The 27,850-nt window shown below is 40.8% G+C and overlaps 1 protein-coding gene across 1 annotated transcript in view; it reads left to right on the plus strand.

Annotated features, from left to right (window-relative positions):
- Nucleotides 1–315: 315 nt before the first annotated feature.
- The window catches only part of ADAMTS12 (ADAM metallopeptidase with thrombospondin type 1 motif 12), a gene marked incomplete at its 3' end in the record, with an annotated part of 144,342 nt that continues 116,807 nt past the window's right edge, over nucleotides 316–27,850 (plus strand). Inside the window, exons 1-2 of the mRNA XM_083884040.1 lie at nucleotides 316–557; nucleotides 5,227–5,588. Coding sequence (XP_083740166.1) covers nucleotides 428–557; nucleotides 5,227–5,588 — 492 coding nt within the window. The 5' untranslated portion in view covers nucleotides 316–427. The remainder of the gene's footprint in view (nucleotides 558–5,226; nucleotides 5,589–27,850) is intronic.

Genomic DNA, 27,850 nt, shown 5'->3' on the forward strand with positions numbered 1-27,850 from the left:
CGCCGCACCAGAAAGTGGTGGAAAACGGCTCCAACTCCCGCGTGGCTCCAACACTTTCTCCCGCGGCCGGGGAACCTCTGCAGGGCGTGTGCGGGGCTGCGAGGTGCCTGGACACGGCCCCCAGCGGAGAGCAGGGGCGAACGCCCCACCGGGGCCGCGGGGCTGGAGGGCGGAGAGGGGCAGCAGTCCCCGTGGGCGGCCTCTCCTCGCCTCTCCTCTCCTCCCTCCCCGCCGGCCCGGCCCGGTTCGCCCCGCCGCGTTAACCCCGCCGGCTCCGAGGCGGGGGCTGCTCCCTCCCCAAAGCCCTCCTTCCTCGGCCGGCAGAAACCAGAGAGCGGGCGGGCCCGGCGCAGGCAGCCCCCGTGCGGAGCACCCCGGCCATGCCGCGGCCCCGGTAGCGCCCCGCCGGCCGCCGCCCGCCCGCACCATGCCATGTGTCCCGCGGAGCCGGGCGGCACGCGTGCTCTCCCTCTGCCTCCTCGTCCTCCACACACAAGCGCCCTGCCTGGGTAGGGCCCCGCCGGCCGGCGGCTCCCCGTTCCCCGACGGCGGGCAAGGTCAGTGGCGGCAGGGCGGGCGGGACGGGACGGGAGCGGGTCCCGCGGGGCTGCGCTCCCAGCCGGAGCGGCGCGGCCCTGGGGCGCTGCTGGGGCGGGAGGGGCGGCCGGCCGGGCCGGGGCGGTCCCGGGACTGTCCGGGCGCCCTCCCGGTGCTGCCCTGGGCGCTCTGGCTGCGCCTTTGAGGCTCCTGGGCTGTCACCGAGCGTGGCTGTGTAGAGATGAAGGTATTGGTAAACCCTGCCCTTTGCAGATCCTCCTCGTTTAGGGGCAACACTCTAAATGCCAGAAATCGGTTTGTGTTACTAAACCGAAAAAGTTTATTCTCCTGATTATTTATTTATTTTTTAAGCAAGCGATCCCTTCTGTACCAAAGCAGCAGGCGTTGCAGAAGGGATTGGTGTTACCAGGGTTCGACACCCGCTGTGAGTTTCTCACGTTCAGTGGGGATGGTAAATTACAAGTCAGACTTCATCCGCGGGAGGGGTTTCTTTGAGGCTGCCCTCACAGTTGGGTTATTTTGCTGTGGGGAGTGCAACTCAGGAATTTTATTTTTTATTTTAGTTTTTGCCTGTTTAAGAAAAATCGTGGCTCCCAAGGGAGAAAAAAAGGATGAGTAATTGGAAGACTCTGCCTGGTGGTAGAAGACCCAAAAGTATATGAGGAAGTTTTGCTTTCTGATGCAATCGACAGCTGTGGTGCTTTCAGGAGAGCTTGAACACAAAAGAGAAAAATCTTCTGTACCCCTCAGAGAGCGTGGAAAGGAAAAGTGTTTCAATAAGGTGCCTGAAAAGTGAATTTTCAATTATCCTGAAGTTGGTTCCTGTTGGATTCATTGAAAGTGTATGCTAGCAATAATTACATCCCTGTGACATGAGGCAGAACAGGGATGGTTGTGCTGGCATGTAGCGGCTGTTTAATTGTCAGGCATTTGAAATGGAGGTAGAATTAATTTAACTTTCTAGGCATGGAAAACAATCCTTTCAAAGAGTTTGCAAATAGCATTGAGTAAAGGAGCAGTTAAAATGTGTCTAATTTTTTACAAAGGAAGGTTTCTTGCAGTGTAAAGTGTGGACTGAAATTTGTATATGGTACAGCTGACGTGTTCTGCTCTTTCTACCTCCGTAAGTGTGGTAGATGAGACAGGTGGGGATGCCCTTGCTGAGTGCTGAAGGCCTGCTGTCTGCCATGGGGCTTTGGAGCTTGCTGTGTTTCCTGGGTATGATGCTTCCTCAAAGATGAGCCATGCTATTTCCTATCCCAGGGAATGGTTTGAAAAGAAGCCAGAGGGTCTGAGGGGCAGATGTACACAAACTACAAAGATGGAGATGAAACAGTGGCAAATGATGTGTCACGTTTTAAAGGAATTTTGTCGGGAAAGATGTTATGTATTTAAAGCAAATTGTGGGTTTCCTGTCATGTGTGATAGATCATGTATGTTTTTCTCTTTATGCTAGTTTATTCACTTTGTGTACAGCCATTCTTAATAAGGCAATTCTTTGCCATGTGTGGTGAATTTGGATCCACAGAGGAGCAGAGCACACAGGAGTGGTTTTGAATATTATCAGATGTTTTCAATGATGTGGAATTAGGAGGTTCTGCAGTGAAGATTTCTCTGACAATTTAAACAATACTTGGGCTCCTCAAACAAGTGTGAAGGGCCTGAGCATTACCTGTCCTGTGTGCCCAGAGGGCCTGAGCAGACACTGTGATTGCAGAGCAAAGTCCTGACTCAAAAGTGTACTGCTCATTGCCATGCTTCCATCTTGTTTGCAGCACCAATGCAAGCCAGCAGGCCCAGGCATAGTTCTGGAAAGACGAAACATTCTCTGGAGCTGTACAGCCACCTTTCCTGGCCTGTAAATCCTGAGCAGTACCCACTCGACAGGCAGGACTCCCTTGGAGTGGAGAGTGTGCTGGATGTCCAAGGTGGATGCTGTGACATGCCAGTGCCATGGCTTGCCAGTGGCATTCATTCTCTCCATTTTTGTTTGCTGCTCCAAATTTTTGCAGGAACTTGAGATGTTTTAATAGGTATTCATGTTACTATATGAAAATAGAGACATTGGGTGTTGAAGGAGGCAGCCCTTAATTTTGAGCAGTCTGGGTTGCATGTATTTAGTTCTTCTTTCCTAGAAGGGCAGAAAGGGATTAACCAAAATTTCATCTTCTTTGTTTTACACTCTTCTCCAAGCAGAAACTGTGCTATCTTAGGCTTAGTGAGGAGCTCAGTTAATTTTTCTGCTATGATTAGGATTGCCTTTTACCCAACAGTTTAGGCAAAACTGTACTGATAGTGATTACTTGCAGAAATATTGTTAGCTTCATCCTGTTAGGATTTTGTGTTGTAATCTTATTCCCTCTGGTCTTTTCAAGGCTTTTTAATTATTCATTTCTGCTGTTGTATTGCAGTACATTATTATTGCAGGATTATTCCCCTCCCCAGTGACTAAACAAGTATTTAACGAGTGTGTAGAAGAAGTTCAATTTCTCTGCTTTGATAATCCAATACTTCAGCATTATCTTCCATCTTACTGATGCTGATGGTCTACTTTTCTTTAACATCTATACACTAAATGCTGTAGTGGTGAAGTAAAAAACTTCCTTGCATAATTTTAAATCCAAAACTACAAGTCTTTGGTCTTGCATGGAGTTCAGCAGTTAAGCCACAACAAATTAGGTTCAAGACATTAGGCAGCGGCAAGTCGCACAGTGACAGCAAAAGGGTAAGTTTTCCTTCAGGTGTCTGGTTATTTAATGAGTTGTGCTGAAAACCATAGAAATAAGGGCCTGGTCTTGCAGCATTCTGTGTTAGTCTGGCTTTGCTAGCACAATAGGGGATATGGGACTTCCCAGAAGTTTCACAATCTAACATCTGCGGATAGATAAGCTGTGTTTTTGGGTGTTACTTATCTCTAGTACCTGCCTTTTTTTTTTTTTTTTTTTTTTTTTTTTTTTTGCTTCACTGTAGGGTGTAAGGAGGGGGCACCTTGGTTTAGCTTCAGCTGCTGAATTATCAGGCATCCAGCACTTTTAGTGCTATTCACAGGCCGTGATAGCTGCAGGCATGAAGGTGTGCACTGATTTTCCAGTGTCTCAGTCCTCTTACATGGACAAGGGCAGATGTATCTCAGAACTTGTGGTAGGCATTAGTGTCTATGTTGTCAAGACCTGTCTCTGTGAAAGCCCAAAACCCCACTGCTGTGGCTTGTCCTACAAAGGCTCCAAGTCACTGCAACCTGGTGGGAAGGCTTGTGTACAAGGAAATCTGTTGTGCAAGAGACTAAGCTTGCTTCTGAAGTGAAGGTGCTGCTGAAACTAGGCCAGATTTCTGATGCAGTAGTATATGTGCTGGGAGGCCAGGGGTTTTGTGTGTTTTCTTTTGCTCTCCTTTCAATTGGAAGTGTCTCAGTGCACATGTCTCAGGGGTCCACGGCTGTAGGAAACTCAAGCAGCCACGTCTTAAACTGCAGCTAATGAGGACAGCTGAGATGTGTTCCTTCTGGAAGGGGATGAATCCAGACAGCTGCCTGCTTAGGCAGGGTTTTTCCTCTGTGACTTTGAAGGTACAGGCAGTGGAGGGAGGGGTGCTTCCAAAAGGTTTGCCCAACCAGACCTAGCCTGAAAGCAGCTGGAACAGGCTAATTGCTTTGTTAAGCAGCTTAGTTCATGAATGAAGTGTAGTCAATTCATGTGTAAGTGGCTGGGACTTTGGGAGTGAAGAGCAACTCTGGGTAAAGAAGAACTGGATTAATGCGTGTCATCATAACTTCTTTTTAATTAAATATGTTTGGGCTGTCATTTTTTGGGTGGAATTCAAGTATGCCAGCAGATCTGGCCCTTAGGATATGAGTTCTTATGGATTGTGTTTTATGTGGATTTGTGTTATTTGCATGGGGCTTTTGCGTTTCACAGTAATTAAATAAAATAAAATTTGCTACAGGTGGTGTTTCTTCTGTATCTTCTTCTTGTGTATGCTTCCCATTGTTTCAGGGGACAACAATGTCAATTATGCTCTCTTCCCCTGTTAGATTCTGACAAGTGATAAAATTTCCAATCTTACCCTGCTTGGAACTCCTTACACAGAAGAATACAATTACTTCATTCTCTTCAAACCCTTCTTTGAAATTCTGAAGCTGCAGCAGCTGCTAAAGCTGATGCTACTGAGATGCTGTTACTACAATTAATCAAGCCAATTTGTGTTCTTCTCATCTTTATGTGTTTGCAAGACTCTGTGTCCAGCTTCAGGTGGTCAGATTTTTGGTTGTGTGAAGATCCTTCCTTGATCCCTCCTTGATCACTTGTGCTAGGTCTCTAGCACAACACTCCTTGATCAGAGTATCATGCTGGAGACCTAGGACATGGAGGGTTCCCAGCCCTTGTAGGATTGGGAAGGGGGGGTGCATGCGACAGTAAGTCTTTTATATGAATGGTGACAAAATGTTTGAGAAGAAGAAAGTTTAGCTTCTAAACTGAGTGTTACAATGGGAGAATAGAAAGCCCAAATGAGGAACCTATTCCATGGTAGTCTGTGCACTGCCTGCCTTTGTGTCAATAGGATGTTGTGGTGAATTGCTCTCACTTTTGATTTTTCCTTTAAATTATGTGAGATCTCAACAGGCTAGCACTCAACTCTAGTTTTTTTCTTTTTTTTTTCCCTTTCTCTCAGAGCAATTTCTGAAGACAGTGCCAGAATACCATGTGGTTCATCCAGCAAGAGTAGATGCAAGTGGGCATTTCCTTTCTTTTAATCTACACCATCACATCTCAAGCCCAAGAAAGAAGAGAGATCTTAGAAAAAGTGAAAATGTGGTATATTACAAAATTATTCATGAGGAGAAGGATCTGTTTTTTAACTTGACTGTCCACATGGGATTTCTTTCCCATAACTACATAGTAGAAAGGAGACGTGGCAACCACACCAGAGCAAAGATTTCAGCTCACTCAGGAGTTCCTTGCCACTTCCTTGGCACAGCGTGGCAGCCTGGCTTCGGCAATGGGACAGCAGCGATCAGCACTTGCAGTGGCCTGGTAAGTGTTGTGACATTTTCTGTGGTTCTGGGCTGTTCTGGTGTCTTTGGGGCTGAGCTGGTATGAATATGTCTGCTAAGAAACTGGATGGGCTAGTCTGATACCTTACTAACTTGGAAAGAAGCTTTAATTCTATAGATGTTGTTTGGATTTTTTGAAGAATCAGAAAGTCAAAAGGTGATGCTGAGGGCCCTTGGCATTAACTTCTAGCTAGATTTTTTTTTTTTTTTTTTTGAGATATGGACTGAAGGTTTCTATCAGTAATACAGCTTGAAGCCATCCAAATATTGAGTCATTGCTTTGATTCCATTAGTAGTTGGATTGCCTTTCCAATGCATCTGGTTATGAGCTTCTGTTCTGTTTTCCTCTAAAAGGAATGTTGCTCAAGGACACTGAAACTGCACTCTGAATCACACCCATGGATGGTAGGTTGGGGAAGCGCAATTGTTTCCTTATGAACTGCACTGCAGGTTCAGATATAAATCATAGGTTAGATGCAACCTTAATCAGAGCTTTGAATTCAAGTGTTAACCACTGCTAGGCAACTCTCAAATCAAAGAGCACTTCTAAGGCTGGAGCTTGAAGTCAAACATTTCTCAGTGTCCTGTAGGTCACACTGAGACAAGGAGATGTTTATTCATTTCAGAAACCATTTATTCCCCATGATTTGTTGTTTTTAATCACAGACATAGCTTATGTTCCTGTTTGTGCTAGAGCATGAGGCTGAGTGTGCCTTTCTGGAGGGAAAGAGGAAACAAACTGTGTGGGCATGAAGGGGGTGTGCAAGGTGTGTAAACTGGCCCACATGATTTATGAGAGGCAGAACGCAGAGGGTTTGTGGAGTGTGCAAGTGATGATGGAATGTGTGCAGTGTGCATGTGCTCTCCTGCTTTGATTCTGGATTGGTGGATGACAGTATTTGAGAACCCCTGAAGCAGGGGACTGATGCCCTTTGGCCAGCACATCTCAAGTCTGCAGCAGGCTGGGCACTGAAGCTTCATTTCTGAGCCTGAACACAAAGGCTTTCCCTGCTAACCTGTCAGTATCAAAGTGTGTTCCTTGTTGTTGAGCTGTAGGAAGTTTTCAGAAACTATGGAAAATCTTCCTTCCATAGTGTGTGAGAAACAACATGAAGACAGTGTTGGTATATATGAAATAGGAAACTGGAGTTTATGTGTGCTGATAACATATTTGGCATGTTTCCTGGAGAAACACACCATTGCTTGAGGCCAGAAGTTTCAGTCCCACAGGTATGAACATCAGGGATTTTATTTTCTTAGTTACATTTCCAGTGGGGACCAACTTTTCAGAATTTCCCCAAAACATATTTTGGTCATACAAGGTCAGTCAAAGGAGATATGATGATTCAAGTAGTTCCTTTGGTTGTTTTGTTTTATGCTTTACCAAAGTGTCTTTGTTATTTTTCGTAAGGGTGAGAGCTTGAAAATGAGGTGCTAGATCTTTATTATGTCTTCAGAAGTATTTAGTCTGCAACAACGACTAAAAAACCTCAATTTGCATTTTAAATTCACCTTGGTAATATTCTTAAAAGTTATCCTTTCATTTGTGTTACAAACTTTTTTACTTTTATTTTCACTTGAAGGTATTGAAAAAACCCTTTATCAGAAAAATCACTGTTGTGATTTTGTGTTCCCATCCTGCCCCAAAATGAAACTTTGAAAATATCTAATTGTAAATTAATTCAGGTTGAGTAAATGAGTCTTGCCTCTAGGTAAAAACATGATGGTTTTGATGTGATGATTTTTGAAGTCCGGGAGTTGCTGCTCTGAAGAGGTTGCAGTAAGAGTTGGATCTGTATTTTGATTCCACTGTGTGTCACAAGCTGGGGAGAAGTGATTTAGCTTGCTTTTCCCCTGAAAGTTGTCCAAAAGATCTAGTGATCAAGTGTCCAAAAGATCAAGACCTATTGATGAATAATTTTGTCAGCTATGAGAACTGAAATCTGATTTTCATAATAAAAACCTAACATTTCTGAAACTTTTTTGTTTGTGGCTGTGTCCGCGTTTCTGAACTCTAGTGTTGATTTTTTTTTCCCCCGGTGATCCCCAAATTTTTGCTCTTCAGCATCAAGTCTATTTCTGTCTTTTTTTTTTCTTTCTGGGATGAGATGTGTTTTTCTATTGAAAATAATTTTTTCCATTTACTCCTGTGAAGAGTGGGAGGAGAAGGAAGGAGAACTGAGAATAAGTAAACACCATGGAATTAGAGAAACTTACTTTAGATACTAAAGTAACTGTTGTGGTTTGAAAGCAAAATGATTGAGAGGCTCCAAGTCAGAAATACAATTTAATAAGAAGAAAGGGAAAAAAAAGTAAAATAAAATAAAATAAATGCAATAACACAAAGGACCACTGACAGAGTCAGAATACAACCTGAGCAGGATGGTGGAAGCAGTCCAAGTGAAGTGCTCTTCCTGAAGCAGTGATCCTGTAGAAAGGTCTGGTAGCTCTGCTCATCTGGGAATCCAGTAGGTAAGGGCTGCTTGTCCTGTCCAAAATCCCAGCTTATATCCAGGTGAGAATGCTTGGCTCCTCCCCCTGGGCAGAGCATCTCACAATAGGATGAGGAGTTGTGAAGTGGGTCCTTGATGGCCCATTAAACAGAGATAACTCCTGGAGGGAGTTACCTGTGAGTCATGGGCAAGGTGTTGATGGGCCATTAGCAGAAGACAGGCCAAACGGAGGAGGCCTGGGAAAACACTGCTCCAACAATTGGATTCAACAGTTCATGAAGATGGTGATCGAATACTTTGTGCACATCGTATACTACAACCCAGGACAGTAACCTATGGCATGAGGAGAAATGGGTAGCTTGTTTACTCTCCTGAAACTGCTGGTGTGCTCAAGCCTCATAACCCAAGAGCTGGTGAAAACCAGAGTCTTAGCTCTCAAATACTGGGAGCAGGAATGTTAGTGATGCTCCTTTCCTGATGGTGTTTTGTCTTGACACTTCAGGTTCATCATCAAATGAAAACCTACTGTGCTTTTGTTGCTGAGGCATTTTTTAATAAGCTCAGCGAAGCACCAATTTACTATGGTAATGAATGACAGGAAACTCTGTGATCCCTAAACGTCAAAATTTTGGCTTTCTTAGTTATTTGAGCTGGTAAAAACAACCTGGAAAATACTGATTTGATTAAATAAGTATGTTTTGTGAAATATCTTTTTGATTGTTTTTTTTAGTGTTAAAAGGTTGCATTATTATTTTGTGATTTTGCCCAAGTGAATTGCTTAAAAATATGTCCACGCTCATTTTACAAGTGTTGGCCTGAATTGGAGCAAAATAAAATCACAAAGATGCCTGTGGAAGGGGAATCTTAGTTCTAGTCCTCTTTCTAGAATGATTTCTTCTCATTTCTTCTGTTAAACTTGTGACAGTTTCCTGATTTCCAGGACAATAGCGGTGTATAAGAGCCAAACAAAATGTGTGCTGTAGTTTTGTGTTTGTCATAAAAATCGCTCACATGCTGCACTGAAAACATAGAAAATCTAGAAATGTATTTTCATTTCCCTTTCATTTTCACTTTGAAATATATTCCTGCATCCCTTGACATTGCACAGGCATTGCTGATAGATTTTTTTTTTTATGTTCCCAAAATGGCTGCAAGGGAAATAACAGAGTGATAGATATGAGATATAAGAATGGGTGGCGCAGTCATTGTGTGACATTGTTATTTTTTTAAAAAAAAATTGATTGTGTCTCTGTTTTCAGAAGTATACATGGAAAAAAATGATTCATAAAAGCATTTGGTCAGAGTTGGACAAAAGGACAGAGGATAATTAGCAGAGATCTGGATGAAATAAGATATGATTTCCAAATCCATTTTTTTCTTACACCTTGTGAAATCTTAGTTTCCCTTTCATGCTAAATAGATCATGACCTTTTTAGCAGGTTGAAGAATATGATGCTGTAATCTCTGTCTCTTCCTCTCTGGGTCAGTTGTTTAGCAAAGTCTTTTGCACTTCTGAGCCTTTTTGAATAATGCATATGTTAACATGGGAAGAGTGGGACAGACCTCACTGTTTATTTTGGGTCACACTTGGACGAGAGAATCCCGGAGGAAAAGTCACTGCTAGAACATGAAAAACATTAAAATGTGGCACTTGGAAAGCGAGCAGACATGAAATCACTTAGATGCAGGAAAATTTCCATGATGAAGTAGAGGAAGGAAATGATTCATTTTTTATATCTTTGAGTGAAAATGATGCTTGGATTGGCTGTCTTGGCAGACTATTTAGGGCACTCTTCTAATAATGCTTTGAGTTTTCCCAGTGCCTTTCCACAGAAGGCTACAATGAACTTTTCCATTATTAATGCCTTAATTGTCAGTTGTGTGCTAGTCCTGAGAATCCCTTGTGTTGGAGGAGTGGTGTCAGCTTGTCCTCTCAGTAGGGCTGGGAGCAAGCAAAAACCAGTGGAGTTGAATGAATACCCTTGGTTTTTATGCACAGAGTCCTACAGAGCTGGGAAGTGAGTTTTCCTCTGATAGTCCATTCTCTTCATTAGTAACAAGGCCCTCTTTTATCTGTCAGTAACACAGACATTGTTTATGGTATTTTTAGATGACAGAGCATCATTAAGGCTTTGTTTCTTTGACACTTGTTTACAGAGAAGAGCTGTCAATCAACAGTTGCTTGGGTTGGGAGACTGCGGGGGGGGTGGAAGTAATGCATTTATCTTCAAAGGTAATGCAAGCATTGGCATGGAAAAGGGAGGAGAGTGGAAGGACATCAACATGGAAATCTGTGCACGTGTATCTGGTAAGCTCCTGGCTATACAGGGTCCATGGGCAGATCCTGCTTTGGCTGTCTCCAGCTGGTCAAAGGGTTGCTTCTGTCCTGGTGGGCATCACTGTTTTTAAGAAGGACTGGGTGCCTCTGAAACGATTTTTGAAAGGTTTCCCCCACCTCTGTTCCTCCCTCTGTGCTGAGCCACAGCCAGGGCAGCCCTTTGTGGACTCTTAGTTGGTGGTTGTTTGGCTGTTTCTGTAGCAGATGGTAGGGCCCTCTCTGGGCACATTTTTGTCTGTCTTAACTCCTGTGACAAGCTTGTCACTGAAGTAGAATGGTCTGAACTCTGCTTGAATGTAACTGTTCTCTTTATTGCAGGATATCACCATTGTATGAAACTCAGAATGAGCTCTGTTACTCATACAGTTCCACCTGTCTCTGCAGTGTAGCATAAAATCTACTAGCAGCATTTTATCTTTTGCAGACTTGCGTCAGTTTGGGGGAATTCAGCATGGCCTCTGTTCTCCTGCTACATGCCAATGAACTTTTATAATTAGTGTGAGACACTTTTTTTATGTTGACCCACATGTTGCTGTCTTATGATCTGTCCCAAGTTGAACAGTTCTGTGCAAGTATTATAACAGTATTTTAGTGATAGTGGACCCTGTGACAGTCTAATACTGCTGTTAGACTCTCTTACAGATATGAAAACATCCTTCAACATGTTGGACTTGATGTTTTCCTTAGATGAGGTTTACGAATAAAAAAAACTTTAAAACAGTTTTATAATATTTGTTCCAAATTAAGGGAAGAACAAAATGCCTTGCTAAGCTTATAATACGTATTTTTATCTGCTTCTGTATCTCCCAGCATTTGAGTTTGTTTGATTGCTGACCATTTGTTTATCTGTTGTTAAAGGTTGTTACCAGGGTTTAGCAAAGCTGAAGTGCTACACAATTCACTCCTAAAGCCCAGAAAAATATCTCTCTCTTTTTATTCCCTTGTAGTACACATGCAGATAGTTGTAGATAGCACTACATTGGAAGAGGAGCAATTCTAGCACATGTAGCTAGAATTATTCCTCTTCCAATGGAAGTGTCTTTTGATTATTGAAAGCGGCAAAATACGTGGCAGTGAGAAATACAGTTAAGGAAAGGGGGATGTAATGTTTTCCTCACTTGAACTTTTGATCACCTGAAACTGGATTCAGCACTGATCCCTGACCTGTGACTGGACACCCCCAGAACACATTTGGGCACATGTGCTGTTTAGGTGGCTGGTTTAGTTTTAAGAGTTGAATTGGAATGTGTTCCTGTAGTGCTTCCTGACATACATTAATTTCATTCTGTGAACAAGGCATCTGGGAGACAAAACCAGCAGTTCTTCAGAGGTCTCCTGCTCTTCTCTCATCTCTCCTTTCTTCCTCTAAGATAATATCTTGCTTCTTTCTTTTTCTTTCCCCTGGGGAATGGTACTGGCAGTTGTGTCTTCTTACTTACGCGCCATTGACATCTCCACCACAGCTTCTTTTGGTATGTCTGGCAAGGGATAATCTGGTGGAACCAAAATGTAGGAACACGGTGTTTGGAGAGTGGCAGGAATGAAGTCAAGCTACCAGCTTTTTCGCTGGGGATGGGAATTGCTCTGTGGCTGGATACTGTGGAGCTTCCACAGTCTGATTATTGCAGTTTGGCTTGTTCTGGCAATCATAAAGAAGGAAAGACCTGCCAACTAACCTGATTGTGAGGCTGCTGTACATCTCTTCTCACATGCAGTCGTATGGAAAATACTGCAAGCAGAAAAATATGCACTGAATGTAAATGCAATTTTTGCTGTGCATCTGTTCTTTGTCATGCATGGTTTGCCTTGTAGTAATTATAATAATGAATATCTGGGTATTCTCCTTGACTGAGTTGTGTTGTGGTTGCATTATGTGGTTGCGTTGCAAAGTTTTGTTCTTCTTTTTGAAGATAATCCAAAGGCAGGGTGTGTGGTGGTCTGTGGTGGTCTACCAATAAATTCATCATTCAAACTTTCATTAGTATTTGCTGCAGTACTTTAACATCCATCCCTTTTCTTTGTGTTTGAGCTTCAACTATCCATCTGCCAGCTCCCTTCCCCCAGTCTTCTGTCTGCAAAAATACTCTAATTGACAGGTCAAACGAATCTCATCAGTGATCTCCATAAATGAAAATCCAGCTGTGTCTGTGGCTCCTGCTTTTGGCCTTATCACCTTTAACCAGTATGAAATTGTTAGGCCAGAAGCTGGGTTTGACTGGAGCTTTTATAAACACTGTAGTTACATTTCCATGAAGAGTCATTGATGGGGTAGGTTAAAATAAGGATTAGTGTTTATGAGCAGGTTTGGATGGAGTACCCAGATTTAGAATTTCAAGAATATGAAAGAAAGACTCTTACAAGGTAGTTTTAATGAATCTTAATCTCTTGTTTAAATATGTATCTATATATTTGCTAATTATTTAGGAATAATGTTTGTGTCAATCATATTTCCAGTTTCCACAAGTCACTGTAATCAATCTGCTATGTCATGATTTCAGTACTTCGGTGTTTTGTATAAAAAGCTTATGTTTACTGAGGGGAATGTGTGAGATTGCAACTTCAGGTTCAGGATGCAAAAGTAAAGAATATGTGTAATATCTATTTTGCTTTGATCCTTAATAATGTAAGGTTTGTAAAATGGTCTGTTTGTTCTTTATTTCTTTTAGTGTCTTCTATTATCTTTGGAAGTTTTTGGCTCATTCTCTGAAAGAGAATGGAGGTATCAAAGCTGATAAGTCCTTAAGAATTTTGTGGGTGAAGGTGGGGATTTTTGATCCGTGAAATGACGAGTGTGCACACTCAGCTTGTTAGGTGGCTCAGCACAGCTCTGAGTTGTTATTGAGTGAGGTGCAGTGCTGCCCATGTCCCTGCTGATGGTGAGGAGCACTGAGAATTCAGGAGAGATTGGATGAAATTTCTTTGACTGGGAATGGAGCACATGTGAGAAGCAAATCTGTGGAGGAACAAGGCTTTGATAGTTCTGCTGTTCATAGATTTTTTTTTTCTTTACTCCATTTTCATGATGGCTTCTTCAATTCTCTTTGTCTGTCAGAGAGGAGCAGCTGCAGTCTCTGAACAGTGTGAGCATCAAAACTTGGTTATATTTACACAGACACAGACACACATAAATCCTTATACATACATGTAGCTCTGTCACTGCAGTACAGCTGCACTGCACCTAAAGCTCATGGGTTCAGATCTCTTTGGTGTGCTGAGAAGGCTTCTATCCTGTTGTATGTACTGCTTGTTACCAGCTTGTGGCCAAAAAGATGTTGTGTTTGTTTTTTTTTTTGTTTTTTTTTTTTTTTTTTTCAAGAATTCAGTGCTTAAAAATGGACTTAGCCATGTCATTTGTTAATTGCATCAGAATTTAAGTATTTAGTGATTTAGTCTGGGTATTTAAGTATTTTATATACAGTCTGGCTCTAGTTGTGCTCTGGAGAAGGACAAGCATTAGAAGTGAGTAAGTAGTCATGAAAAAGCTGTTGGTCTTAGTTAAACAGTGGCTGTATTTAAACTCATTCGTGGTGTGTTCCAATTGTCATGGCAAACAGCAAATCCTAATAAAGTTATTGTTGATGCATGGAAAGCCCAAGAGTAGATCTAAATTTTTTCTGCTTGGAACTCACAGTAAAGACTCACGATGCAGCTTTGGGTTTGAAGATTTCTTTCTTCAAATTTCACTCCTCCCTCCCACCCGCTATTGAAATGTATATATTTGAAACAAAGGCAATTTAAAATGATCAGTCTAAACTTGAATATCTGCTAATTTTTATGCAGTGTTAATTCTGTCTATTTTCTTATCTAGAACAGTCATGGACCAAATCTGGTCAAAACCATAAAAATGGAGACTGTGTGAGTCTGACACTGGGTGAGTGTCTGTTTTATCCAGCATCCTCTGTCCAGCAATGACTAAGTAAATATCTGGATATGAGGAAGAACATGGCCGTTGGACATCTGACATTTGGTTATCCATGCTTCTCTTTTCTACTGAGGTCAAATTTTTGGAGGAAAACCTGTTGGGTAATTAGTATTTCACGTATTATGTAGGCATCCCTTTACTCAGTGTTAGAAATAAGAATCTTCATGGATGAATTATAACACTTAAAATTGATTTAGATGTATTTACATTTGAATTTCACTTGCTTTTTCTGTCAGTTTCATTTGATGCTTCCTGGAGTTGTTGTCTTGGAGGACACAGTGAACAGTCAAACACTGAGCATAGTGCTTGAGATTATTTACTCAGTGACATAGTGTATTCCTAATTAAGTTTTTTGTTTCTTGGTAATTCCAAACACTTGACAGCTTTTTTGGGCAGCTGTTAAGGTTAGTTTATTATATAGTTTCAGTTTTTTCCTCATGGAAACAGCAGCTTAGGTTCTTTCTGCACATTAGCAGGTAGATCAGAGTCCATATGCTGCCTTTCCCTCTTCACTGTGCACTGCTATATCAATTTTCACTCATCTATTAATTACATTTTTTTTTCTTTCTTGTCCAGCTGCTCACTCTCAGGAGTTTTCTGACATTTATTGGTTGTCCTTTGTCCTTACTCTCTTTAATAGCTTCTGAGAGTTTTCTAATATCCTGTATAACAGATTGTAATCTAATTTTTTTGTCCAGATGTTAAGACAAGGAAATTGGTTGAAGGAGAAAAGCCATAGCCAAGAAGCTTCATTATTAATAAAAAACCCAGAAAAAAAATTAAGTTGCTTTTCCAAATAAATTAATATAAAATTGCTGTATTGCTAATTCTGAGATCTAATCTGTAATTTCAATTGATTCTGTAGAAGATGGGTAATTTTGTAGACAATGAGGTATCTTGAATGGCAGAGAAGTAAGTGGATAAAATGAAATAAAGTGATGAAATGAAATAAAACGATAAAGTGGTGGAGAAGAACTCCAGCAAAGTGGTGGGAAAATAGCCTTTTACTCAAGACATCTCAAACTGGAGATTAGTGATTGTATCTTTTTATCTTTGCTCTGTTCTTGCAGCCTTTCCATAAAAACCTGCTTGTGTCTGCTTTTGAAGGCTACTGAGTTGGAAGGATCTTTATTTTAATCCAGTCTGGCCATTCTAATGGCACAGGATATGTAGCAGGTTTTCACCAACCCGGAGTATTTTTGGCGTATCTGTCTTTTAGTATAGGTGCCTTCTCTTGGAAAGTTGTGTGTGGAATGGAAAGCAAGAATAGATTGTTGTTGCTGCTATGAGGTCTAAGAAATTCTTTTAAATACAGTTGCTTTCTGGCTTTGTTTTCTGTATGGAGTCTGGATGGCCTTCATTGGATCTTTGTATTCAAAGAGCCTCAGTAGATCTTAATGTTCGTTAAACTGTTTTTGCCATGTCTATGGACAACACCAAAGTGTTTGAACTGCTTTGCCTGCATATTTTACATCAGCTGTTGTCTTTTTCTAAATAACTTATAATCCAAAAGAGAAACTATTTCTGATTACGTCATGTCAACTCAGAGTGGCTGAGTACTTGCTGAGATTTTTGATATATCTTTTTATAATGTAGTTAAATCACAGCTGGTGGCAGATGCTTGTCAAAAAACAACAGGTGTGTTATAATCCTTTTTTCATCAAAATGCACAGCACAAGCTACTGCTGCTTCTTGGAAGTCCCAACTGTCAGGAAAAAAAAAAGGGATAAATTAGAAAAGTACAGGTTTCTCCTTACACAAAGAACTGCATGTTTCTTATTTTATTGCTAGCTGAGCTACAGAGACAACATGCCATTTGTTTATCCAATTAAGTGTTCTCTTTAAAATCAGGAAACGGATTTCACTTGGCTTTGGAAAGATCAAAAGTCTGAGAGTAGTAGCAGTTCGGGAGAGAAATGCCAAGGAGAGTTGTGAAGCTAGATGACAATTACTGCACCTGTGAAAGCAATCCAACTCTAAAGAGGGAATGAAACTTCAGAGTGTAAATTACTAAAACAGCTAACTACAAAGCCCCTGCCTGCAGTAGCAGTCATTGCCTTCCAGGAAATTGGTAACTGTCTATTCAAAGAATTTAAAATTTAATATTAATATTTTAGTAAGGTAAAATAGAGATAACATTAAATTCATTAAATTTCATGCCAGATCATCAGCTACAGTTATTTACCAGGATGAGGTTTTAGGCTATTAAATTTATTTTTCACCAGTGTTCTGAATTGCCTTGGTCATTGGAAAGGAGTATTATCTCCAGCCCAGTTGTGTTATCTTTTTGGCCATTTTCTCATAATTAGGATACACCATCTGGCAAGGCAGCGGAGCAGCTTTTGGCATAGTCTCTTCATGTTATGGCTGTGAATGTTGCTTTATATGGTACTATTTCTAGTTAAGTTGATTATCATAACACTTCTCAAGAAATGTGTTCTGTAAAGGATGGAATGACAGTTGGACATTTTAAAATATAAACAAGCCAAGTTTGTTTATGTCAGGCTTCTTAATGGAGACTGGAGCTAGCTGAACTGAGATGCATTTTTCATCCTTTGAAAAATGTTCTGTTTCTCCATTACTAAGAACTTCTGTTCTTTAAACTGTAAAGTCCTATGTAACAGTTGAATTGAAACCCATTATTCATCCAGGCTGTCCAGTGTCAAGACTCAAGATGCAGAACATAGAGATGAAGTGATATACAAAGTCTGTAAGTGGATAAATGGTGTGCAAATTAGAAGCCCAAGTGAGGAAAACACATTTGGCATAATCGCTCAGATTCTCTCAGTGGATGGATTTCTGTGAAGTGTAGGAATTTATGAATTGTCCATCTGCCACTGGCATTCTTAGCCCTCACACAGGCTATTTTTGTGACCACACAGGTCAGGAGATCAGAATGATCTAAATTAAAAATAAACCCAAAAATTCAAAGCAGAAAACCTCCACTAACCCACTCTCCTCCCCCCAAACCCTTAAGCTTCAACCAGGGTTCTTAGGGGCTTCTTAATTTTTTTAACCTGATTACAGGACAAGATCTCTTTAGGAGTTTAACCTGAACATGGCAGTAGGTTGCCCTGCTTATCTGTATAGGTTCTGCAACAATGTCACAGAGAATAGAGTAGTATTCTTCACTGTCATTTGTCCTTCCACTGTAGAATTTAATCAGATCACTAATTTACACTTGGTTCATCTACCATTGGTGAAGTGCCACTCTGACATTGCTAACTGGAGTCCTGGGAGGTATTTGGGAACGGCCCATCAGCCTCCCTTCCCACCTGGCTGCATCCTAGTAACTGGGCTAAGGATATCTGGCAGAGTGAGTATGTGTTTATTTGTGTAGCATTTTTCTCTTGTATATTTGGAACAAATCAAGGGTGCTGACAGCTCTGCATTTTGGAGCACTGTGTCACTTGGGGTGACACACTGCAGTTCCTTGGTATTATTAGAGAAAAAAAAAACCTGTTCATGTGGCCCCTTAAGTCCCTGCTCTGGGGCTGCTTTTATTTAAAATTTTCATTGATACTCATGGGACAAAAATCAATAATGTGTAGTAAACTTTTCTGAAGGTGCAGATCCAGAAAGTATCATCTGTATGGGGAAGAACAAGGATATTGTGTCATTAAACCAGGAAATGGCAGATGTGAAGTTGAAGAGGGGAAAATTCAAGTGTCATGGTATGGAGTCTAGAGACACAGACATAGCGAATAATAGACATTTCTACCTTAAAAGTTCATCTGTTAGAAGTGTGAGGCTAAGACTTAAATATATTTGCTTTATACTTTATGGATATTTTTGGGAGTTACCTTGGAGAAAAAGAAAAAAAGAAAGAAGATCCTAGGATTTGAGCAGAGATTAGAAAAATATGGGAAAATGTGACTAAAGGTTCACTTAGGATACAGCAGGCATTTCTCATCACTCTGTTTGAAAAAGGATAAGAGCCTGTGGGAAGTACCACATCCTATTTTGCTATTGCCCAGGTGTTTGCTTTCAGCAGTTTTGAGAAATAGGATGGGGTTAAGAGATGTTGGTCTGAGACAGTCCTTTTCTTCCTATGTGAGATTTAGTTTTTGTAAGGTAGAACTGACAACTGGATTTGTAGATTTAAGGTTTCCCTTCTTGTCTTGTTCCTAGCTGCCTGAGTTTTGTTTTGAACTCTGGGGCCACAGTGATTTGAGGGGATTCACAGTCTCCTCTTGAAACAAGCAGGCTGACATCCTTGGGAAGACCTAGAAAACTAAGAAACCCTAAATAGAAGTTTTAAATTGTAGTGTAAGAGATAAGGTAATAGTGGGACATGATTTAGACTTATGTGGCCCTATATAAAGATGAGAGTTCAGGAAATCAAGACATCCCCTTTCAGCACTGCTCTGAAATCTGATTGATAAACATCTTGTGTCTTCCATGAGTGGTCTTCGTTCACTTCAACCTTACCTTTCTTTTAACTATATAAAGACTAAAATGAAGATAATGCTCCAGGGTGCACAGTACCTGCATTTGTATAGGTCTACATAATGTGATTGATTTAAATAATAAAACCAACGCCTTTCTCAAATATAGCCCTCTGACTGCCCAAAGGCTTCTGAACCAAGGGAGATACCTAATATGAGCTAAACTAACATACTTGTGGGTGATACAGGGTGGCAGGGGAGACAAAAAGTAAAGGAGAGACAGAACTTTTAAGACAAAAAAAAAAAAAGGATGGGGCATTGTTTATGAGCTGATTGCAGAGGAAAGATCTTGGCAGTCATAAAGTTCAGTTGTCTGGGAACTGTTATGCACAGAAGCTGGGGCAGCATAGTGTGTACATCCAGAGGAGAGTTGAGTGTGGCAATATTCCTGTAGGGCTTGCATCAAGGGGTGTCTTGCTGTGGTGTAACTCAGCTTTGCAGCTGAGGTATCTGGCACATGCTGTTTGTGGCAGAAAAAGTTGTTCTGGGCAAAAAGCATGTTTACAAAGGGTTTATTTCAGGATGTCCCCTCTATCTTTCCATCTGAAGCGTTTCTTAGTATTAAATGTTTCTCTACTGGTCACCACAGGTGTACAGCAAGAGAAAATGAAGTGGAACCTGAAAACAGGGTTTGCATGAGGACTGTACTCTGGTCCCCAACCAATACCATCCTTTCCTTCTCAGACTTTTGCCAAATGTCTTTCTTATGGGAGAACCAAGAGAAGGTTACTTGGTGGTTTAGCTTAGAAGGGAGTGCATCTCAGGACATTGGTATGAGAAATGTGTGGTGCCTACAACAGCAAGTGCTTTGGCATTTGATCCAGTGAAAGGGAGGAGACAAGCATGAGGTGCAAGCAGGGCTTAGGGTGCTTTTACAACATCTTTCTTTGTTCCATTCTGAGATCAACCTACTGATGCAAATACATATCATACCTGTCCACTGTGAACAAGGAACCTTGGGGAGCAGAGATGGTATCGCATCTTCTTGGCCAGTCTTCATTTAAAAAGAATCTCTGAGCAGACCAGTGAGAATTGCTGCATCATTCAGGCAGGATGCACTAAAGAACATGAGTCTATCATAATTGTTTTTACCAATATGTAACAGAAAAATAAGTTCTCCTAAAATTTTTCTTTTGGTTTGATTCTACTGTAGTTCCTGCATTATTTTATATCTGTTAAAGTGTATGCTGTCTGAAGAAAGTTAACATTTCTGTCTTCATATAACCTTAAGACACCTTTTGTCCCTTCATGGGTGATACACTGGTGCTGTGTTGCTTTGTGAGTACAGCTCCTTGGTTAATAGCAGCTAGGTGTGACTTCTCACTCTGCCCTGTGTGGTGTGGCTCAGCCCTCTTCTTTTGTTCCCTTGCTCTGACTTCTGTTGCCTCCTGTGACCCCTGCTTGCAGGTGGGGTCAGCTGCTTGCATGACCTCCTTTCCAGTCTAAAAACAAGGACGGCATGGGATTTGGAGACAGTCTGGGCACCCCTTTCTCCCCTGAAGAGGCACCCTTCTATTCTCTTCCACAGAGTGCTGTGGTGCCTTTGGGCAGTACCAGGAATGTTTGATTGCAGGAAAAGGCTGCTGGAGAGCAGAGGTCCCATACACTGAGGGATTGTGGGGATGATGGGGGTACAAGTTAGTCTAAATACAGCCTCTGACTTTTGCAATTAGACAGGCTCCAGTTACTGCTTTCCATCTTTTGTTGGTGTCTCCCGGGGCCATATCCTTCCTTGTTAGCAAAAGTGGGGAAACGTGGGAGTGACTGGAGGTGCTGCCCAAAGTGCCCTGGAGCTCACTAACCCTTTGTCCAAAAGGCTTATTAGTGCTACATTTTCTAAGGCTATCATGTATCTTTTTGGTGTTGGTTTCATGAAGGATTCAAATTCTTTGCTTTTGGTTGCTCAAGTAAGATAAAGTATCTTACATTGGTTTGTTACATGATCGCAGTGTGCTGGAGTTGCAGAGAGAGAAGCCTGGGCATTCTGTACTTGTGTGCTAAATTCTGCAGTGTAAGAGCCAAATTAACTCTTTAGAGGATTATTTTCCGAGCAGTTTGCCAGGGCTGGAAAGGCTTTTGAGGTCACCTTTCACTTTAAGAAGTTAGTGAGCAAGTATGTGAGGCAGCAAACTAGTTTCTGGCTTGGATTCTTTTCTGCATAGACTTGCACTGGTTTCAGTCAGACAACAGACATGGTGCTTACTCTGTGGCCTCTGCTTTTTTTTAGATCTCTGAAAGGCTAATTTGTGCTCCAGCAACGGTATTAAAAAAAGAGGGGTGAACCTGATGTGAACAACAAGAAACTCTAATTGTTTGATTCTGCATAGGTGTTGGATAACATCAGAGAAAATACATCCTTGTACTTCCAAATCTGTCTTATATGGAGGCTGAGACAAGAGACTAGCTCTTCTGTTTTACTCTCATGCTGAAGAATGAAATGTGCTGCCTGTCTTCTTCAGCAGTGTAAACTTAATGGCTGACTTGTGACACAGTTCTGTGTGTTGTGTTATGTGTTACCAGAGCACAGGTTACCCAGAGGGGCATTTTCATTCTATAGGTACAGTTGGAAAAAAGAAAGTAGATCCAGATTATAAGATGAATTGGTTTTTACTCAACAGATTTTTTTGAATCTGGGAAATGGGTAGAAATGCTCCTACTAGAGATGAGATGTGGAGACATGACTGGGGTGGGAGGAGTGATGGTTAGAGCAGGGCAGCAGGGTGAGTCGGTGTGGTGGGTTCCCATGAGGGACCCATGACTGCTGGTGGAGACCCTGTTGTGTTTTCTTGGCTGCCTCTGTGGGCAGCCTCTGACAGGTTCCTTCCATGAATTGGCCAGCTGGCTCCTCTGCCCAGTCAGGTGAGTCGCTGCTTGCCCAGCCCAGTTGTGAAATACAAATTAAAGGCAGTATTTAAATGCAAAGGATTTCTTTTTACACATTAATTTACTGTAAGAGGTCTAAATAGCACAGCAACATTTTGGCGTAGTATCTCATGGGCCTTTTGGAGTATGAGAAAAGTGGGGATTTTTTTAATAAGAAAAACATTTTTTGAGCCATAAAAAATGATAAGATTATTTGCAAAAGTCAGTCACAGTTAAGGGCCAAGTTCTGCTCTTGTTGCATAGCCAAGAAAAGGGTAAACACCACTGTGATGTTGACTGATTGCATGCTCAGAGAATTTTATATCTTTGAGTATGTTGATGCAGATTTACTTGCATATAGTGAAGAGCGTAGTGCTTTTAAATAGTTTTTCCATTTTTGCAGGATTATTAGACAACAGGATAGTCTCACGAGAGTAGGATCTATAATCTGTTCTGAAGGGTATAATGTCAGCATCTTCAGTGTAGCTCAGGTTACTTGTGTGGTTTTGTCAAGAACCGTGTGTAGAAGTACTGTTGCTGTCTAATAGGGTTTGTTAAATATAGTTCAGTACCATTTAAAAATGGGGGTATGGCTTAGTAGAAAATTTGAAGCGAACTACTTGTCTCTGTAACTACTAGTGGTAGAAGTAAGGGTACAGTGGGACATTTAGGAATAGCATCTTTGTCTGTGGGCAGTAGTGAGGGGTGCAGGTTACTAGCGAAGGGATGCCTATGAGAGCTGGAAGTCTGCTTGCTGCAGTTCAGACTGTTTTGTATTGCTGTGTCTCATGAGGTGAAAACAGCTGTGGAAATTGGATGTGTGACATGAGAATGCAAGACCAGCACACTCCCAATTTCTGTACTTCTGTTATCAGAGAAGCTTACGCACATCCGCGCTGGTTGGAGTTTTTTAATGGCTTGTTTGTTTGCTTGGGGTGTTTTGTTTGTTTCGGTTTTTTGTTTGTTTTGTTTTTGGTTGTTGTTGTTGTTTTTTGTTTTGTTTTAATTAATCTAATATATTTTAATTTTAAAGTAGAAAACAATCTCATTGCATACATAAAACTACAGCAGGCTGCAGATGATACTTACTGAAATAACAAGCTCATAAGAAAGAGAGGAGGCAGTTGGGAAGGATCCCCTGGGAATATAATCAGAGTTAATTTTCAAGCAGTCGTATTTTTTTTTTTTTGTGTTGTTCCTGCTTGCATGGTAATGCTTTCAAGCTCACTGGGGAAAATAGAAAGTTCATGTCCTTAGGACAAGACAGACTTGAGCCTGGTTTAAAACGCATGGGGTATTCTTTGCTGCCACACATCCCTTCCTTCTCCTTTGTACTCTGTCCTAAAAACACCTTGTGTGTGTCACTGCGGAAACACACATCAGAGAGTCTAATTGAAGGGCTGATAACAGGGACAGGCTTAGACAGTTCAGATCATTGATTTCTAGGAGCTGTGTGTGCCTTTCAAAGAAAGTCAAGTGCTGCATTGGATTTGCCAAAATAGAAAGATTGGAGAGAAGCAAAGCAGTGGCAGACACTGTGCCATAGAGAAGAGTGTGTTTCTGAGAAAATGTGAGTCTGCTCATGTAAGCAAATCAACACTGACAGAGGAAAGAATAACAGGGTGGCAGTAAGTATATCTTGAGTAAGTTAAGCTCTAATTTTACAGACAAGATGACCATGGAGAAAAATACGAAATACTGTGTGGTAAGTAGATAGCCATGTGCAATTTTAAAGTAAATACCTTTTATTGTAATTTGGAGTGGCATCTCTGAAGAAAGAAAATAAGTCTAGTATCTGCTTTCTAGCAAAGCTCTTCTGTCCTGGGAAAAGCCTGGATGTTGGTGAGAATAGAGTAAATGTATTGCTTAGACAAAGCAGAGGTGGCTTTGCCATTAGAAGAGATGTAAAGCAGCACTTGGAACAAGAGATGGTAGTGCCAGGAGAGATTCCCAGATGTTTTGTGCATCTCCAGGAATTCTGTTAACCCTTTTGACTGCAGGGATGTGTTAAGGACAGTTTTCAGCCATCCTAAGATGAAACCAAGACTCTCGGAGTTTCTGCTTTGCAGACAACAGCCTTGTTTCCAGAAGCACAATTTCTCTTTTGTGTCAATTTTTGTTTGAACTTGTAGAAGTTTGGACTGTTTCCTGGAGCTCAGATTACAGATGGCAGTGGTGGTTGCGTGTCGTATCACCTGTATTCCTGAGAATGTGTTCCTGCAGTGTTTGTACTGTGTACAGATGGGACCAGGGACATTCTCATGTTGTCTTTCAGATCTTTGTACGAATGTTCAGTGCCAGAAGGGACAAAATTGATCACTCCAGAGAGTTTTGGTAGAAATGTACCTGCTTGATAATGGCTCCGCTTTTATAATTGTAAGTTAAGCTCTCTCAGTTATCAGGTTTTGAAACAGAGGAATGAGCATAGCATTGATTTAAAAAAAATTCTTCATAAAAATATGCCAAGAAAAATGCCTTAGAAAACCCAAATGTGTCATAAACATATGTTTTCTGGTCAAACTTGGAATGTAATTAGGAAATGTGATTAGAAAATGTAAAAAATGTAATCTCATTAGATAGGATCTGTTGGCTTTGGCCATACTTCCTGCTGCTAATTCTTTACCAGTCTGGTTAATATCAGCGTCCTTCCTTCTTTCCCTTTCTGCCCCCACCCTGAATCATGTCAAGCTGATGTGACTATGATACTCTGTGGTGTGCTGTGTGCCTCCAGTACATACTATGCAAGCACTGAGTCTTCTGACTCCTTGGGAAAATTTCTCATGTTCCAAAATTCGTTGAACACCGCCTTAAGTTCCCAGGTGTTCTTGACCTTTCCTTTTACAACTCTTGGATACAAGTTATCAAAATTTGCTGGTCCTAGAAATGTAAAGATTTAGGTACCAAGCTTTGCTCTTTAACGCTTGCTTTAGTTATTTTCAAGGTAGGAATAGTATGACTACATTGCAGGAATCTCTTCCCATCTACAGAACAAGAACCACTTGGGTTAACAATTCTGGTTTGTTTTGTTTGTTTTCTTCTATGTGTCAACAGTTCAGTCATTTCAATTTAATAACAGAGATTATATTTGTCATTTGTCATTCCCAACAGGTATTTTATATTTGTGTTTCACTGCCTGTGTAATCAGGGGTAGAAAGGGTGTACACAAGGTAGATGCATACAACAGTGGAGTTTTTTAATTCTTCCTCTCCACTGACCTAGGCATCTGTTCATTTTGCCTGGGGACACTTCTGGGGAAATTTGTAAATACCAGTCCTTGTTTCTGAGCCAGGTAGCATGACTTGTTCATGATGTCAATGGATGTAGGTAGGGTCTGTTTATTAAGGTGAGATTGCAAGGACTGTCAGTGAAAATAACACAGCAGCATGTGGGCAGCTTTTCAGGCAGATAAGTAGTTGTGTTTAGACTCAGTTTGGGCTTGAAAAAAGCTTTAGTGGACAAATGCAGAACCAAAGCTTAGATTTACCAGGTTTTGACTGCAATTTGAGCAGCACTGAAAGAAAAAAACCTCTTTTTAAAATATTGCTTTCACTAGTGTAGTTCAGAGCAAATGAAGTTATTCAAATTGTGCCATCTGCATAAGTTTGATCCTTTAAAATACCTAATAAAAAAGCTGAAGAAGTGAAGACCTGCACATCTGTCTACCTGAAGGTGTTATTACATCAATTTCTTATTTTCAAAGATTTTTTTATTTTATTACTGTGTGACTGTATCATGGTTTAGGATTACTTTACTTGTTTTGTTTTTTCACTTTTAGATTCAGGAACTAGTGTGAGATAAAAATACAAAAATAGATAAACCATATGAATACCAAACATTAGCAAAAATTTTGTTTTTCAGGAAGGGCAGAAATGCTCTAATAATGGCATTGTGGCTTATGCATCAAAGTCTCCCCTGTTGATGATAGCTTATGTTCACTCTCTTGGGTCTTTTATAAGTTTTGCTTCATTGTGCAGGCTTGTAAATCTCAATTATACTAATGGGTGTCATGCTTTCACATTATAGGAAAGAAGTGCCAAATACAGCCCACAGTGGGATGCCCTCATCCAGCAACCAACTCTTACACTATGGAGCCTTTCTCTTAGCCATCAAAAACATTTAACACTGGGGAAAAGAACATTAATACAGCTTGTATTTGAGTCCAGGGACAATGATCCGGAAAGCTGTTTGCCGTTGTGTCTGTCAGGCTGTTGCATATTGAAAAGAGAGGTGAAACTGTTGTCATAGGAAAGGAAGTAAGTGGCATTTGCAGGGTTGATTGTCAGTTAATTATTGCTGAAAAATACATAGCAACTTGCCCTTGCTCTTTTTAGAGATGGTATTTGATATGGTACTCTCATTTACTGAAATGTCTTGTAAAATAATTCTTTGCTGTGAATTAGAAGGCCAAACATTTGTGCTCCACTGTTTCTGAGAAACCAGTTCTCAGAAGGGCATGAAACGTAGGTTGACACCATGATAGGGCATTTTAATGAGGCCTGATGTCCTGTCTCTGTTATGAAAGAAATCGAGTCACAGATGTTAGCTTTCCTGAGGACAGCTGAGTAGGACGGGTAACTCTGGTTGTTATCGTACTGCTGGTTTGGTCACAACATTTTAAAGTGAGGCTGAACAAAACCATGTACATTCAGAGAGATGTATGGACCAGATTTAGGGGGCTTTGATGCTTTAAACCAGTGCTTTTAGAACAGGATTCATAAGGGTTTATTTCAGAGACTTTTACGGGTTTATTTTAGATACGTACTCAGAGGATGTTGAGGTGGGAGTGTGTTTGCATGGGACAGGGGTGCAGCCTGCTGAGGGTGAGAGTCAACTTTATGAAGGCTTCTGAAAGTGTCCTTCAGCAGCTGGGCTCTGAACTGAGCTTATTGGTGCTTCACAGCTTAATGTAACACAGGTCATGTTTATTTTTCATTAATAATTTCCATAGGTGTTTCAAGCACATATAATTATGTGGAGGGAATTGATGGTTTATCTCTAATTTAAGCAGGGGTTAAGTCTGCACATTCAGAAAGGAATGAACTTACTACAGCCAGAATTTTTGCATTGGCTAATCTGTTTTTTCTCCAGGTTTATGTCATACCTAGAGGCTCCTAAAAGTATTCTCTGAGTCCCTACCCTTTGACTGATTTAATGAGATATTTTTTCTAGTCAAGGATCCGTAATTTAACATCATCTCTTGACAAAATGGTGTATTTTTTTGCCTTTTCCTGTGTGTTTCCCTTTACTTTCTCCATTCCAGCCAAAACAAATTATCTTGACAAATATTTGACCTCACTGAGTATGCTTGAGACCATAGCAGAGCTGGTGAGGTTTTTGACTCTGGGGTGCAATAAACAGATTGACACTGGAGAGATTAATGCTTGGGCTCTTAACATTCCCTGAAAATCTCTGCTGCAGGTGATGCAGCAGTTAGGATTTCTTAGAATTTAAAAACATGTGCAAGCAAGACAGTAGCAATACTTAATATGGTGGTTTAATGATTTCATATTTTAAACTTCTAACTCTGAGGGAAAACCATCTGGTTAAAAATATGTGCATTTTTCTCATTTCAAGTATAGCCCCAGGGTTGTTTTTTCTCATTTTATTTCTTACTGCATTTGATTTGGTCGAGGAACTAGTCAATGATGTGTGGCAATCAAAGTCATCAATAGCTAACAACTAAAATGAGAGTTAATTTTGGAATACTCTTGTCACTCCCTCCCCTCAGTTATCCAGTAAAATGCTAAATGAACCTATTATTCCTTATCTTAAGTTAAATTATTAGAAGCAGACACTGTGATTTTTAATTGGGTTTTTTTTTTTGTGGGGATTGATCTTTCCATCAATGGCTCCTACAGGTGTTTAATATGAACAGTTTGGAGATATCCACAGATGCAAGAGTAGAAGAATGTCAGATGAATAGAAGTGTGACTTCCTGCTCTGTTCATTAATGTTTTTATATTTTAAAAACTGCTTATATGGTATGGGTTTTTTTAATAGAGAGTAAACTGCCTCCAGATGTGTAATAGAAAGCACTGTGTTTCATAATTGAGGGCCAGTTGTTGCTCTGGATAGAAGAGATGTAAGTCTGCTATGTACAAGGATTATTTCTTCTCAGGTAGCTGTAAGGAAGGGAATAGACTTTGTAATGATATACCAAGAGTGAAGGGATGAATGGGGGTGAGAGGCAGTAGGGCTGTTTAGCTGCTGCTGAGATGG

This window comes from Zosterops lateralis (genome assembly GCF_965231275.1).
Source record: "Zosterops lateralis genome assembly, chromosome: Z".
In the NCBI taxonomy this organism is placed as follows: domain Eukaryota; kingdom Metazoa; phylum Chordata; class Aves; order Passeriformes; family Zosteropidae; genus Zosterops; species Zosterops lateralis.